Genomic DNA, 17532 nt, shown 5'->3' with positions numbered 1-17532 from the left:
CATGAAAGAGGATGAGAGGTGGTGGTGAGTGTGTGTTAGCCGTATTGCGTACAAACCACATGACATGACAGTGTTTTATACAAATTCAAAAAGACAAATCTGCATATTGACCACTCTCGTGTATTAACCGCAGTGGCCAATAGCCCATTGAATAAAAATCAGATTGCGCTTTAATCATAAAGACGAATGAAGAAAAAAAAAATGCGTTCCCATCTCCGCTTGGGCGTCATACGCGTCAGTTTCCAAAGGTGAGGGGAGCCATCCATAATGCTAACTGGATGAAGATAACTCTTTAAATCCTGATGCCCCTTAGCTGTTCTATAATCAGTGTAACCTACGACCCCTTGGGGTTTATTGCTTAAGTATAACCTGCCCCCGTGTATTGCCCTCATAGCTGAATACATTTTGCAAAATCAAAGCATGAGCCTTGGTCAATAAGCGGGGTGTTGCGGTAATGTCGATAGTAACATGGCCCATTCCTCTGCCCTTGCACAGATCTGTTCACGGTCCCCTGCTACTGTGACAGAGTGCCGGAGAGAGACAAGCGTAGTCACTGGCACTGTTTTAAATGTGGCGCCATGCTGGGGAGACGCCACGTTATTAAGAGACATCTAGAAATACATGGTAAGATTCTACTCTGTCCTGCAGTACTTTTTGAATGCATGTTAATGCCAGTTACGTTTTATAGGCTATGTGTCAAATCATATGATATTAGTGACAGATGGATCAGTAGTGAAGAGTTACATTTGTTAGATTTCATGTAGTAAAGCAACATTTTAACAGCGTAGATGGTATGCATAGACCATATGCTCAGACACTTAAAATAACATAGGGTTCAATCATGTAGATGTCTACAAATGTCACATATGTTACTCATAACAGACCTCTAATAGCGAACACATGTGTCATGTTCATTCCTAGGATGTACTAGTGTCCAGGACTACAACACTAAAAACTCTGCTGGTCCATGTAAGTGCATATTTGTTACTGGTTATTATAATATTGTTACTGTTGTTTTCTCCAATCGATTAATATTATCTCTCAAAAGAGATCCTTGCCCCTATAAGTGGTTTTAATATGATCATATGTGACAGACTTCATCTTAGGTGATTATTACTCTCTCTGACCGTCACCACGGTCTTACTGCGAATGAGGCCATCCTGGCACCTGTCTCGAGACCTGAATATCAACAAAAAGTCACATGACTGACCGGAGGCAGGTCCACAGCATATAGTGCATCCGGTAACCTGCCTCATCCTCTTGCCTTTCTCGCCTCGTTCTTTGAGACCGCTGAAAGTATAACGTTACTTCTTTTTGGAAAACTTAATCCGACACGTTGACGTGCAGGTGCCTAGTGCCCCTGAGGATTGGTAAGTGTTTTCCTAATTTATCAATGTTGCCGGCGGATACGCGTCTTTACGTGTATACCGACTGTGTTTTCTAACTGGGTCTGTTTGACTACAGGTAGGCTAACTTTCCGTAGCCTGATTGCTGCATTATTTCCGTTGAAAATACCGAATAAGAGAACACCGCACATACGGTAAGATAAGTGTCTCTTTTTTTTTTCTCTCGCCATCTGCAAGGGCAGGTTGGCTTTATTCCCCCACACGCGAGCGTGGATGGTAATTTCAGTTCTTTATTAAGTTTGATTTGGACTTTTGTGCAAGCAGCGAGGCTGCATTTCTGTTCTTATTCTGCTAATATGTTATTTATCATTAGGCTGCTTGTATCTGTAATTTGCTAGCCTGAATACAAGTACACAGACGTTTATACCGACTAAGACCTGTGCGCAGGACAGTTGCGGTTCATTGTGTTGCCGACAGAGAGTAACCTACCAACGCGGTAACGTTACAAAGACCTGTTGATGTTTGTTTGGCGTGTGCTAGCTACATTGATAAGCTTGTTCAGCAGATAGTCCTGTTGTAGGCTATTGGTTGGCCTAGTTTGTTTTGCTAACGTTACCTATATAGGTAGGCTACAATAGCTTTTCTGCAATAGCTTCTCTGTGTGATACTTTCACAACCCCTGTTCGCAGGTGATGTTGTCATAAGTTCACTACATGTTCACAGCTTGTGTTTACAAGTTTGGTGCATTTCGTTTATTATTCTGAAAATAAATTGCTACATATTTCCTTTGTCTGTTGGACAGGTTGGCAATTGCCTATTGAATTTGATCTGCCCGTTTTACTGCCGTTCGCGGTAGCTGGGATTGTTGTGAACTATCCTCATAGCCCACTCCTGCAGGCCTCAGTACAGCAGGTTAGGGTCAAATTGATTCGGGTGTCACTTGGTGTTCGCGCTTGAAGTTGTTTTCACCCTTGTCATGGCTTCACACTCCCTATGTGTATTCTGTGGGAGTAGCATGGACCCTCGTGATGGTCATCGGGAGTGTCCAGCATGTTTGGGCATGGCTCATCTCCGGAATGATATTGATAATCCATGTCCGGCTGCAGTGGGTTTGCCTTTAGAAGAGAGGGCTCGGAGAGCAGGCAGGCCAGGAGCTACTCAACCAGCAAAAGGGGCCTCACATGCTCACACTAGCAAGCATGCTAAGAGCCCTGATGAACACACTCTCAAGCGTAAGCATAAAAACCCGCATAAGTCTAGTAAGAGAAGGACTTCAGGGGACACTCGTTCTCAAAAACAAGGGTCTGATGACGATCTTCAGTTGAAACTTTTGACTGCCATTCGTGGCCTGTCAGATACACTAACGGACTGTGATGCTCCTGTCGAGCCAGATGCTGAGGAGGGCTTGGAATGCTCCGAGCAGGACCCCTCAGTATAATGCAGGGTGTAGGAAGCTGGCTAAAGCAGCATACCCACTGGAGACTGGATTGGGTGATGTGCCACCAGTTGAGAGGGACATGGCAGCCCTGACCTCTCTGTGCCCAACCAGGGTAACTACTGACCCTCACTGCCCTAACAAGGAATGTGACCGGTCAGATCGCTTAGTGTGTAGAACCTATAATTCTGCTGCCCGTGCTGCGCACTCGGGAAATGCGTTGGCCGTTCTTTTAGCGGCAATGAGGAAGACTTCCTTTGCGGAATGCCAAGATACCAGAGATCTGGTGGATGCTGCTCTTTCTGCTCATGCACAGCTCACCCGTGATATCGGTGCAACCATGTCTTCAGCTATCCTCACTCGGAGACAGATCTGGCTTGCCCAGACTAGTCTCCCGGATGGTATCAAAAGAGAGCTCACAAACATGCCGGTAGAACCGGGGAGAGTCTTTCATGGGGAGTCTCAGGCCTTCCTGGAGAGGGCTCAGCACTCAGTTCGGGCATGGGAGAATGTGAACAGGACATTTCGACGCCCTGTATCTAGACCAGGACGCCAACAGCAGGCATATCCTACTCTGCCAGGGCGTAGAGTTGTCTGGCAAGGAGGTGCAGACCAGAGGACCAACATTCAGACCTTTTGACAGGCCTGCCACAAGTTCATGGCGTGGGCAGCCTAGGTCATCGACGAGGCGCTATGTTCGAGGCCGCCCTCCCTCCAGGGGGATCGGGCATAGGATTTCGGGGGAGACTGCCGAGGTCCACTCCCAGCTATGTCTGGACAGCTGGGAGCAGGAAACCTCAGACCCCTGGGTACTGGACACAGTTGCCAGGGGATACAGGCTCCAGTTGCGGCAGCGCCCCCTCCCTTTACCCGCATCCGAATGACGACGGTCAAAGATCCAGTCCAGGCAGACTGCCTTGCAGAGGAAATAAGTACTCTGCTAGAGAAGAGAGCCATTGCCAAGGTAAGTTTGAACGAACAGCAGGCTGGGTTTTATTCAACATATTTTCTTATCCCGAAGAAAGATGGCGGGTTGCGCCCCATCTTAGATTTCCGTCTTCTAAATACCTACATGAAGGTCCTGCCATTCAAGATGTTACATACAAAACACATTTTGGAGGTGATCGAACCAGGCGAGTGGTTCGCCACTCTCGATTTAAAAGATGCCTACTTCCACGTCCCAATTTGCAAGGACCACTGGAAGTTCCTTCGTTTCGCCTTCCAGGGACAGGCTTACGAATTCCGAGTCCTCCCCTTCGGTCTTTACCTATCTCCCAGGGTCTTTACTCGGGTTGTGGCAGCCGCGCTGGCGCCGCTACAACGAAGGGGCCTGAAGATATTGCCCTACCTAGACGACTGACTGATCGGTGGTTCATCCCGCCAGCAGATTGTGCGGCACACGCAAGTTGTCTTAGCCCATGTGCAGGCCCTGGGCTTCAGAATGAATTTGAAGAAGAGCGACTTGAATCCACGACAGATAGTGGCCTTCTTAGGTATCCGCCTGAATTCTTGTACAATGAGGGCATGCCTCACAGTAGACAGGGTCTCCAAGATTCAGAGAACCCTTTGTTCCTTTCGCAGAGGCAAGCGATTGACGCTGCTGTGCTTTCAGACTGGGGTTGATTTCTGCTGCCAGCATGCTTGTTCCTTTGGGCCTCCTCTGAGCTCGCCCTCTCCAGCGGTGGCTGAATTCGTTCAGACTTCACCCAAGAAGAGACAGGCACAAAAACCTCAAGGTCACTCGATCATGTTTGAAGACCCTTCTGCCATGGCGCAACAAGGGGTTACTTCTACAAGGAGTTCCGCTGGGCTGCATACCATCCAGACGGACACTAGTGTCAACAGATGCCTCCCGGACAGGCTGGGGAGCAGTCTGGGAGGGCAGAATGGTCAGAGGTCGGTGCCATGATCGGAAAGTAGAACCCGCAAAGTGTTCTGTGGAGGTTATCCTTTCTTTTCTCCAATCTCTTCTGGATACAGAGAGGGCTGCCAGCACCTTGAGAGGTTATGTCGCAGCCATCTCCTGTTTTCATGACATGGTAGGAGGCCTTTCGGTTGGGAAACAACCAGTGGTGTCCCAGTTTCTGAAGGGTGCAAAGCGCCTTCGCCCTGGTAGGTGTTTGAGAGCCCCGTCTTGGGATCTACCCTTGGTGCTGAGGTCTCTAACCAAGGCCCCATATGAGCTGCTGCAGCAGTCCAGCCTCAAGCTCCTCACACATAAGACTGTGTTCCTCATGGCCATGTGCTCTACTAAACGGGTAAGTGAATTGCAGGCGCTTTCTGTAAGCCCCGACTCACTGGTTGGTGGTCAGGCATATTCAGATCAGGGGTTTCCAATCCCAGATGGCCTGGTGGCTCATTCTACACGCAGCATGGCCACGTCGTGGGCTGCATTGAAAGGGGTTGCCCTTGGAGATATCTGTGCAGCAGCATCGTGGAGTACTCCATGTACATTTGCCAGGTTCTACAGAGTTAATGTGGCCTCTGACTCTGTCAGTTCTACGGTGCTTATGTCTGCTGCCTTGCGGGCTGGGGAAGGTTCCTCTGTTCCTCGCGACGCTTTTGGTACTGGTCATCCGCAGTAAGACCGTGGTGACGGTCAGAGAGAGGTCGAAATAGATCGTAAGTTATGTTAATAACTATGGATCTATGAGACCGAACGATGACCGTCACCATCTCTTGTCGCTCGGAACGGACCACGGCGTTCCAGGCAAGAGGATGAGGCAGGTTACCGGATGCACTATATGCTGTGGACCTGCCTCCGGTCAGTCATGTGACTTTTTGTTGATATTCAGGTCTCGAGACAGGTGCCAGGATGGCATCATTCGCAGTAAGACCGTGGTGACGGTCATCGTTCGGTCTCATAGATCCATAGTTATTAACATAACTTACGTTTTCAGTTCATGGAGCCTGGGCTGTGTATGCAGGCTTTGTACTCACAGAATGGATAGTTACAGTTAGTGAATCGTGAGGAGATATTCACTGAATGTTACGAAAAGTGGTCTGAGTTAGAAATTGCTTTAGATTTGCTGACGTTACCTTTAAGGGCTTTTTAAGGGGTGTGGACAGACAGATGGGCCCAACAGTGTTGCGGGGGCGGTGGTAGTGTAGTGGTTAAGGAGCTGGGTTAGCGTGCAGTAGCCTGAAAGTTGTCGGTTCAATTCCCGGCTTCCACCGTTGTGCCCTTGAGCAAGGCACTTTACCCCAAGTTGCTCCGGGGACAATGTGATCCCTTGTAATATAGCTGACATATGTAAGTCACTTTGGTCAAGAAGTGTCTGCTAAATGTAATGTAATGTAATGTTGCAGAACATGTTGACGTGGTCCTTACTTGCATCGGACTGACTGTGTTGTTAATGTGGTTAACATCCTTACTGTGTGTCATCATTTTAACCCAACTTATTCTGTTTTTGTGGTCATTGTTGTTGTGCATTTTTATAACAGCAACACTGTTTACTTGTTTATCCTTTCCCAGATGGGCAAGCTGGACAGGGGCCAGTCGACCCAGAGCTCAGCATCCTCACATCCGAACAGGAAACGGATGCTTACGACGCTGAGAACATCAGCCAATCACCATACTCCCTCTTCCCCTCCTCGGAAGTACCACCCACCCAGTTCTGCGCCCTACCCTCCACGTCTGCCCTGTCCACAAGAGGTCACGATAGCGGAGGTGGAGATGGTGGTGGTGGTGAACGTGAACATGCCCGCCCGAAGTGCCATGACCTGAAGCGGCAGCGGCCGGCACCCAGCGGCATCAGGCGGCGCTTCCTGTGCCCGCTGTGCGGCCGTGGCTTCCCCCGCGTCCACCTGCGCCGCAACCACATGCGCGTCTGCTCTGCCCGTCTGAGACCGCCGACCGCACAGGGCAAAGCCCCAACACACACAGTCACAACACCACCTGATGCCACCGACCGCACAGGGCAAAGCCCTAACACACACAGTCACAACACTACCTGAGACCAACTGCACAGTGCAAAGCCCCAACACACACAGTCACAACACCACCTGAGACCGCCGACCGCACAGGGCAAAGCCCAAACACGTAGTTACAACAACACCTGATGTAGCATCCCAGTGCCCCACCACACACACAATTTGTTCAGACTTTGTTGAAATCTGCACATCTATGGCTACTGGAAAATCTAAGGTTCATTTATCAAATGTTATTTTGAAGAATTAAAAAACATCTTTATTTTAGAATTTCCGAACGAAAGAGACTGAAATTGGAGCTTTTACGATAGTTCTTTAAAGTATTCCACACTATCCATAGCATAAAACACACTGGCAGGAATAATTTAGTGGGACACTTGACTGTTAGTTCGCTTGTCTCATGAGTTTACTTTTTACTGTGCTACATGGCGACCTCTGGACAGAGTTAGCCTACTGACAGGCAAACATCTTTAACACGGACGTAACCGCTATCTCTAAACTCGGTGTGCTATCAAATACTGCTGTGCTTTCATAGTCAAGTTTCTCGACCCCACACACAACAACGGGTTGACCCCGCCTTCATCTTGACACCACCCCTAGCCCCGCTCTAGCACCAAGTGGCCCAACGTTTAGGGTGGCCCAGAAATCAGGGGTCAGTAGTACCAATACAGCCCCCAAGTGGCACCAGTTAGCACCCGCACCTGAACAACAACAACACGTTACATTTATATAAGTATATATACTCTTTTGATCCCGTGAGGGAAATTTGGTCTCTGCATTTATCCCAATCTGTGAATTAGTGAAACACTCAGCACACAGTGAACACATAGTGAGGTGAAGCACACACTAATCCCGGCGCAGTGAGCTGCCTGTAATAACAGCGGCGCTCGGGGAGCAGTGAGGGGTTGGGTGCCTTGCTCAAGGGCACTTCAGCCGTGCCTACTGGTCGGGGTTTCGAACCGGCAACAAGTCCGAAGCGCTAACCAGTAGGCCACGGCTGCCCCTGATATATAGCGCTTTTCTCAACACTCAAAGCGCTTCACATGGAAAGGGGGGACCTCACTAACCACCACCAATGTGTAGCACCCACCTGGGTGATGCTCGGCAGCCATTATGCGCCAGAACGCTCACCACACACCAGCTTGAGGTGGAGAGTGAGGGAGTGAGTGAGCCAATTACAGTGGGGGATGATTAGGGGGCCAGATGGAATGAGCCAGGTTGGAAATTTTAGCCAGGACACCGGGGAATCCCCTACTCTTTGCGATAAGTGCCATGGGTGTGAAAGCCATTAGCCCCGGCACGGCCTGGCTAGCTCGGCTTTGGCTTGACAGTGTGAAGGGGCTAATGACACATACACACAGATACACAAACACACACACACACATGCATAATAACACACAAATACACACACAGTTACACAAACAAATACACATAGAGAGAATAACACATACGCACATATACAGCCACATTCACACACAGAAAGGTCTATCTGACATGTCCACATGTTTGGGCTTTGAGTTTAAGTTTGAGTTGACGACTTGCAAAGTGAAATAATGATGAACAGGAGCACATGTCCACCTACTCATGTCATTGCCCAGTCAGTGCATTCATCGGTTCTTTGGCTTGCAGTCGTACAGACACATTTTATTTGTCCTTTTCTGTATTTAGAGGCAAGATGGTGCAGAAGTATCCGTCACTGGTCCGGGTGTACGAATACCCGTTTGAGATGGTGATGGTGATGATGATCGACTGACCATAGACATTGTGCTTCTATAATTACACTCAAATTTTACACTTGCCCCTGACAGTCATTATGTTTCCCAGTGACTTTGGTTTGTTGTATTTGTCAGTGTTATTGACATGTATGGATAATGATTTTCTTACTGTTTGGTGAAATAAAGCACTGGTGCGTGATGAATTTTATCAGTCTTCAGTATGTGTTTACATCAGCAGCTGTGTTGAATTCAGACATGTCTACCGGAGTTCCCCTTTACCTGTCCTGTTCAGGGTGGGCTGTTAAAGGGGCATGGCGGAGTTATTAGACTGACAGATAGCAGCTGTGGTACTGTAGCCTACAGCTCAGCTTCTACATTTTTCTCAGCGACCAGAAAAATACGTCTCCCTCTTATGACGTCAACCGACTTGTTTGAGGGGAGGGGGAGTTTTAAGCGAGTGCTGAAAATAACAACCTTTTTCATCTTATATTCTGCCTTTAAGTATAAAAAAACATACAAAACAATACATCAACTTGTCAAACATGTATTTCCCCTAAATATTTTGTGTTAATCATATTTACAAATTTAACCTGACATATGCTCTTTAACCAACTACATGAAAAAGAAGTCACTTTTCAAGTCCCTATTCTTAAAGCACATTTAAAATGAGCAGTTGACTGAAAGAGCTTTACAGTCCAGGCAAATATATTGATGGTGAAAGAAGGCTTATACATGAAATAAGTAACAATAACCTTTGTGAAATTGTGAGAGTAAAATAAAATAAATAATTAAGAATAAATTAAAACTAACAACCCATAAAATGCAACAAAGGAATGTTGAAATAGAAATGTCTTAAACAGTAATGCAGCATCGTCACGGGTTCAGTGGCACATCCGTACATCAGCCTGCAGGTCCAAGACGCTACCGCATGGTGGGGTTCAGCCAAACAGTCCAACGCCAGCGCAGCCGAGCGTCTTGACAGCGCGAATCATCACAGAGCAGCTACAGCTGGTCTGGACGACTGCGCACCAAACAACCATGTGAATTGCTACTATACGAATTCGGACTTTGGTAATATAAATGTTGTCGCATTCAGTTTTATTTTACGACGTGAGTTTAACGCAAGTGTAGACATAGAGTCGTTCGAGGTGATCACAGCTGAATTCGGAAATAACTTACACGCATGTGAGTAGGATGTTCTGTGGACAGTTTAGTCCTGGTCGAGGAAACGCGTGTCTGACCCGTGAGATCGCCTGACACTCATTTTTTTCCTTTCGCACTTGGCGTGGTGCCGGGACATGGCGTTTAATTAATGAATGAATGAAGCGGACAGCTGTCTAGTAGTGGCATAGCCGAAGTGGAGACGTGCGTGGCCTCCCTGGCCGGACCTCCGGATGCCTGGTGAGTTCTGGCGAGCCGCGTTTGCCCGGTAAACGTGACAAGACACAGCATACAACTACCATGAACTGTAGCATACAGTAACGGCAAGAACTAGCGGCATTGTGTCTCAAGTTTTAGTGTCAATCAGTTTTATTTATAGCCGTGGTAGTGGCACTGGAATTACGCTTTCTCATAAACGACACGCACGGGTTAAGTTGCCTGCGCGTTACCAACATCACTCAGGTGCGTGCCGTGAACTTCCTTTGACAACACTGACACAATGAAAAACAACCCGGTATTAATTGTTCACACGACTTGCTGTCATACAGACACATTTTATTTGCCCTTTTCTTTATTTAGAGGCAAGATGGTGCAGAAGTATCAGTCCCCGGTCCGGGCGTACAAATACCCGTTTGAGATGGTGATGGCGGTGAGTCTAGTCTATGATGTAATGAAAACAGCCACTGTACATGAACTTAATTGTTGTTTTGACTGTTATACTCTCCAGAATTATTTGGCACCCTTGGTAAAGTTGACAAAAAAGAGGTATAGAATCCTTTGGTGACTTATTGTAATCTCACAATGAAATCAATGAGGATCCAAATCCAACCTTGAAGGGAAGCACATTTATTTTGAGAAAAGGAATATCTCAAAAATACATTATTTTTGTTTTATTTTATACATTATTATTATTTTATTTTTATTATAGCTACTGTACTAATAATGTTTTGCAGCCAAGTGAACTAACCTAGCCTAAGCCACTAGATAACAAATCAGAAGCCTATGCACACATAAACACATGCACGCACACACACACACACACACACACACACACACACACACACACACACACACACAGTGACAGACTCAAAGAACTAAAAAAAAATGTCCAAGGGTATTTTCAGATGGGCTGGCATGCCGTAGGCCATTCAGATATGTATGCTATGACAAGTATGCATTCACCCACTGGTCCACTGGCCAATACTTCCTACACATGTCAGTGAACTGAACTCCATTGAAGGGGTTGTGTGTGTGTGTGTGTGTGTGTGTGTGCGTGTGTGCGTATGTGTGCATAGGCTTTGCATGTCCAGCATATTTCTTTCTTTCTATATGTTTTACTCTTCCTCACCCCCCCCCCCCCCCCACACACACACACACACACACACACACACACATACACATACACAGACTCTCTCTCTCACACACACTCACACTCACACACACACACACACACACAGACTTTCGCTCTCTCACACACACACACACTCTCTCTCTCTCTCTCTCTCTCTCTCTCTCTCTCTCTCGCACACACACACACACACACACACACACACACACACCCTTCATCCTCTGCCTGTACTTTCTACCATCCTCCTCCCTCCTCTTCCTCCTCCTCCTCCTGTGTGAGACCTGAGCCCAACTGCTCAGAGGACGGCGGTCGGCGTTTAATTAAACCGAGTCTTCCATCGTCTGACCTCGTGCCCTCGTGCCGCGGCTGATTGGGTTTCTCACCGTTCCCCTCGGTGCTCCCGTTGGCCCCTGGGCTGACCTGGGATCAGGTGGCTCCGCTGGTGTGTGGTGTTAAGGAGGTCAAGACCTCAAGGCTCACTGCCATTCTTCTCCATGACACCAGCGTCTGTCCGTCTCTCTGTCTGTCTGTCTGTCTGTCTGTCTGTCGCTTGGTTGGTCGTTGATGGTGGTACTGATCAATCCAGACAGGCCTGTGTTACGTGTCACACACACACATGTGCGCACGCTCGCACACACACACACACACACGCACACGCACACACACATGCATGCACGCGTTCGCTCACACAAACACACATACACACACACACACACATTGATTGATAGATGGATAGATATTGAAATGAAAGGCGTAGTAAAGTAGTCATGTATGTTGTCAGAGCCGGACAGTAACGGAGTACATTTACTTGAGTACAGTACTTGAGTACGATTTTGAGGGATCTGTACTTTACTCGAGTATCATTTTTGGGGAGTACTCATGACTTTACTCAAGTACATTTGAGAGGCAAATATTGTACTCTTTACTCCACTACATTTCTATCCATAACCGTGAGTACCCGTTACTTCTTCTAAAAACAAAAAGGTTGTTTCCCTCTCAAACGTGATTGGATTGTGCAGGCACCACTGATTGGGACAGCCTATCAGCAATCACCTTCAGCTTTCCGCCAAAGTCAACTCCATGGTCAGATTTAGAAAAGAGACGAAACCATGGACGAAACAATGGATGAAGACGCAGCAGGTCCATCCCGGGAATGTGCCAACCCGTGGCCCCACCTCGCCAGACTATTTCAATTTTCTGAAGAAGTTAATGATAGTTTTCGCTTCAAGTGTATATATTATATACATGTATTAGAAATACTGTCCATCCCTGGCAACATGGTAAAAAGATGAAAATGACTTGATTTTACTTTCAATTCCTTTTACATTCTCCAAGGTATTAACATTAACATTTTTCATAACTCCATGTAGGACGTGTCTGTACATAAATGTAAGCACTGTGGCTACTGTAGGCTACTCTTGTACTCTTGATACTCAAGTACTTTTAAAAACAAGTACTTCAGTACTTTTAATTAGGTAGACATCTGACTGTTGTACTTGAGTAAAATTTAGCAAAGGGTATCTGTACTTTTACTTAAGTAATGAAGCTGTGTACTCTGTCCACCTCTGGTTGTTGTGCGTCTGTGTTGTTTTAGCATTTATTGTAAACCACTGCACTTCTGGGAGATACTGGCAACTTTAAGAGTTGTGCTTAGGTGGCAGGATCCACGATGTGTCATCTGATGGAGTTGCGTGATTGTACGAGGTATTAACATTCATGCTTGCATTGTTGCTATAGGCGCATTTATGTTTGTGTTTGCCAAATATCTCCAGAAATTCGCCAAAATAGTTATTTTAAAGTGTTCTATTTCCCCTAGACTGAAGTAAATGAAAAATATAAATTAAATTGGAAAAAGAAAATGCTCCAATGAAAACTGGTTTAAGCGTTTAAGGCTTTTACCGTAAAATAAGTTGAGCTGGTCAGCGCATGTTGTTTGCTGTTTGAATATACTGCAGGGTAAAGTGACTGAGCACATCAGCTGATGACTAGAGATGATGTCTGGGTGTCTGAGACAAGGTTCTGGACATTCCCCAGGGCACATGGTTGCCATGTTTGTGTGTGTGTGTGTGTGTGTGTGTAAGTGTAAGTATATGGAATTGACGTGTGTGTGTGTGTGTGTGTATGCGTGTGTGTGTGTGTGTGTGTGTTTTGGCCTGTAGATGTTTATATGTTCAAACTGTCCTCCCATGTGCTCACAATGAACAACAGGCTCTCAGTTCTGACAGAACAGCACAAATAAAGACGCATTTGTGTGTCTTGGGAGTGTGTGTGTGTGTGTGTGTGTGTGTGTGTGTGTGTGTGTGTGTGTGTGTGTGTGTGTGTGTGTGTGTCTTTGGAGTGTGTGTGTGTGTGTGTGTGTGTGTGTGTGAAAAGCACATACAACTTGAAAGCACATACAATGTGTGTGAGTGCATGTCTGCATGTGTTTGTAGCCATGGTAGTAGTGGGGGTTTATATATACACACACACACACACACACACACACACATAGTGTTTGTGTGTGTGTGTGAGAGAGAGAGAGTGAGAAGTGAGAGAGAGAGAGAGAGAGAGAGAGAGAGAGTTGTATCGCCTTTCCTAATTACGGCCGTGCCACAGGATAACTGTTTGGGGATCATGTTTCTCTTAAAGTTCTACTCCTGTCCTTCATACAATCACACACATGTGTGTGTGTGCGTGTCTTCGAGGGAGAGAAAGAGTCTGAGTTTGTATAATTGTGTTTTTGCGTGTGTGTGTGTTTGTGTGTGTGTGTGTGTGTCTGTTTGTAAGACAAACTAAGTTTTATAATGCATTGTGATACTTCAAGCAAGGGCTTATGCTTTTTGGGTGCAGTCAGGACTATGTACACATGCATTATGAGGCATAATATGCATTATGAGGCGTTATTAATTATTTATTATCATATATTAATGTGTTGATAGTAGAGGTGGACGATATATATATCGTCTGCGATAATATCGTGATTGCTGCTTTAACGATGTGCAAATTGACATTATCGAGTATTTAAATTACTTAGGGGGAAAACACATTTGAAATCACGCATTGAACCCCCATACATTCACTAAAGCCAGGAGGTGAATGCGAGAGAAGCCCATAAGGAGAAGCCCCTGGCTGCAGCAGAGCAAGTCACGTGATTGCTAGTGGTCCACGTTGTCACACACAGCCTAATGTTTATTTTGTGCAGCTACTTCGTTCAAGTGGCATTGATGAGTTAAAGTAACGGTATTATATGTAAACATTAGGCTAGCCTTTGAGTATTTCAATAATCAGTTGTAAACAAAGAAATCTTCTTATGTTACCTTTTTGTAAATGGACTGAAGTTCGCTCTAAATATAAACTTTTATCGATTATGCTAACCGTTAGCATCTCTATGGGATTTCTCATATACATTAGCCATAAGCTAATGCATTAGTTTCTATTCTGTAAGGTCTGATTAGTTTTACAGTGAAACCAGAGAATGTCTAATAAGGACATAGACGGGCTCTGGTGAAACCTAAGTAAAGGTTTGAAAGGAACTTCAGCTTCAGACTTTCTCTTGGGAAACTGTCAGGCCTATCTATCCTCTGTAATGTAGCTGGCTAGACCATGTCATTGCCACACACAAGTGGGGGCAGAATTGGAAATGTGTCATAGAGTGTCAATGCATTGGTTTGGTTAAAAAGTCATAGGTTAGGTTATTGGTTATTATTGTAATAATGCTATTCATAAATAATGAGCTGTAAAGTAACTCAGACTTTTAAAAACAGTTTTTTAAAGGATATTGACTAATTATCGTTATCGTCAAAATCACAAAAAATAGAGATATTATTTTTTGTCCATATCGCCCACCCCTAGTTGATAATGCTTTGTGGATACTACGTACAATAAGCTTTATAATGCATTGTGATACTTCAAGCACGGGCTTATACAAAATGATCATAATGCTTTATAAGTGCAGTCATAATTATGTATAAGTAGCTTTATATGTCGATTATTATGAGGCTTTAAGAATATTTGGTTACACTTTACTTGACAGTATCGACATAAGAGTGACATGACACTGTCATGTATGTGTCATGAACAAGTCATAAACGTTTATGACATAACGCTTCTGTTATTAAGTGACATTCGGTTTTGATATAACAAGTTAGGGTTAGAGGTTAGAGGTTAGAGGGTTAGAGGTTAGGATTAGTGTTAGGGTTAATGTGTCATGACAGTGTCATATGTTCATGTAAAGTGTTACTGAATATTTTATAACCCTTTATGAATGTATTTATAATGCTTTATGGATACTGTGTTAATAGAAAGTGTTACCGATATTCTATACTAATACAAACCTGCATTACGACTCCATATGATTACTTTTTGTTTTTCAGAACAGCGCATTATTCTTAATAAGCTACTATAGAACTGTTCTTAATAGGCTGCTGCATAACAATGCTATAGCGCACTGTTCTATAACTATGCTGCTAGAAGGACTAGTTCTGTAATATACACTGACACACACACACACACACACACACACACACACACACACACACACACACACACACACAAACCCAGAGAGCTCTATAAAACACTTGTCAAAACCTGCCAGACCTCAGGTGTGGTTACGAAAACGGTTACCCAGCAACTGTACCTCTAGGGATCCACCCAAGAGGGTCCACCCAAGAGGCAATGACTGACTCTGGGGGTCCACCCCCCCCCCCCCCCCCACACACACACATACGTACACAAACAAGTGTTTCTCAGAGGATAGATTTCTCCTTCCATCTCAGAGGTGGTTAGGCAACATGACGCACATAGTGGACTGAGAAGAACAAAACAGCTTCTGCCATAGCTGGGAACAACAACAACAACAACAACAACAACAACAACAACAACAACAACAACAACAACAACAACAACAACAACAACAACAACACCAACAACAACAACAACAACAATCAGTGAAATAATGAACCAGGGTCCTGAGCAGTCAAAAAGACGTATTCAGGACGTCTTACATTTCATCACTGCAAGGAGTTACTGGAGTAGAGGGACTGTAGAGACTGATTTGCCAACGTGCGAACGTTGACTTGAATGGCCAGCACTGAAATGCTGGACATCACCCGGCTCCCGCCATGTGAGATATTTTGAGACTTTTTATTATCTGAGCCGCCATTCAGTAGTTTTCATCAGTGCTTTCAGTACATTCAGTACTTTTTACAGAAATGATACTGAGAGAAGCACCGACCTTATACAGGTACGAACCAGTTTGTTTGACAAATAACATGCACTGTAAGGATCCAAATGTATAGCAAGGATTGCAAATTGCACTCCTCACTGATGGTCACACATCATTACATTTTAAAATATAAGCATTCCTATTGGACAAGTGATGAGCTGTGGGTGTAGTCAGACCATTTCTATTGAACGTGGTAGCAGCAGCAGACGTCAGTGTGGTGTGTGTGTGTGTCTGTGTGTGTGTGTGTGTGTGTGTGTGCCCATGTGAGAGCTGCTATATGAAATCTTGTTGGGGGTTGATAGAGTGTAGTAACCACTCTGCGGCATGTGGCTAAATGTCTCCTTCATTTCTCCAACCTTATGTGACCCAGATCTATCAGCACTGCTATCTAGTCAGGCAGGCAGGGGAGGTAAGGAAAGGGGGAAGGGTAGAGAGAGAGAAAGAGAGAGAGAGAGGAGAGGGAAAGAGAGAGAGGAGAGGGAGAAAAAAATGAGAAAAAGTATGGTTGCTTGGCACCCCTGGGGTTGCGTATACTGGAAAGGAACATGGAAAATCAGGACATACGGTTTAAATTCCCTGTGTGTGTGTGTGTGTGTGTGTGTGTGTGTTTGTGTGCACGTGCGCATGCGTGCATGTGTGTGAGGTCACATAAGTGTGTGTATTTGAAGATGTGTGTGTGTGTATCTTTGTTTGTGCGTTTACGCTTCTCTGTGTGCGTGTGTGTGTGTGTGTGTGTGCGTGAGGTCACATAAGTGGGTATCTGAAAGTATGTGTGTGCACCTGTGCCTTTGAGATATTTAGGTCATAGCCTTTACCCCCGTAACTATGATCCACCATAAGCTAAATATATATATATGTGTGTGTGTGTGTGTGTGTGTGTGCTTGTGTGTGTGTGTGTGTATGTGTATGTCTGTCTGTCTGAGTGTGTGTCTGAGTGTGTGTGTGTGTGTGTGTGTGTCTGTGTGTGTCTGTGTGTGTGTCTGTGTGTGTGTGTGTGTGTGTGTGTGTGTGTGTGTCCAGGCCTATGAGAAGCGTTTCCCGACCTGCCCCCTCATCCCTGTGTTCCTGGGCAGTGAGGTGCTTAGTGACGTCACCAGCGACGACGGCTCTGTCCGTATCATCGAGCGCAGCTGCAAGCTCAGCGTGGACGCACCGCGACTCCTCAAGAAGGTCAGGCAGAAGGGTCAAAGGTCATGTTTGGGTCCAACATCGCATGACACATTTGCTAAACCACAACAACAACAATAACAAAAGTAATTGAAATATTGTTGTCTTTTCATATTCAGTTTTGTTATTATTGTAGTGTTATTAAAGTTCTCACTTTGCACAAAACCACAAAACAACAATAACGATACAATAATATCCTTCAATGTTGTCAATTTTGTGAACGCTAT

The 17532-nt window shown here is 45.4% G+C and overlaps 1 protein-coding gene across 3 annotated transcripts in view; it reads left to right on the top strand.

Moving 5' to 3' along the window:
- The first annotated feature begins 9433 nt into the window (after nt 1-9433).
- LOC121718052 (SEC14-like protein 5) overlaps nt 9434-17532 on the top strand; it is a 26009-nt gene continuing 17910 nt past the window's right edge. For 2 of the 3 annotated variants that reach the window (XM_042102869.1, XM_042102867.1), the window contains exons 1-3: nt 9434-9827; nt 10167-10236; nt 17159-17308. In XM_042102869.1, coding sequence (XP_041958803.1) covers nt 10174-10236; nt 17159-17308 — 213 coding nt within the window. In that variant the 5' untranslated portion in view covers nt 9434-9827; nt 10167-10173. Of the gene's footprint in view, nt 9828-9883; nt 10050-10166; nt 10237-17158; nt 17309-17532 lie in introns of those variants that run through there. The other variant, XM_042102868.1, reaches the window with a different exon arrangement.

Source organism: Alosa sapidissima, chromosome 9 (genome assembly GCF_018492685.1).
Source record: "Alosa sapidissima isolate fAloSap1 chromosome 9, fAloSap1.pri, whole genome shotgun sequence".
Lineage (NCBI taxonomy): Eukaryota > Metazoa > Chordata > Actinopteri > Clupeiformes > Clupeidae > Alosa > Alosa sapidissima.
This window is presented reverse-complemented; position numbering and strand designations above follow the sequence as displayed.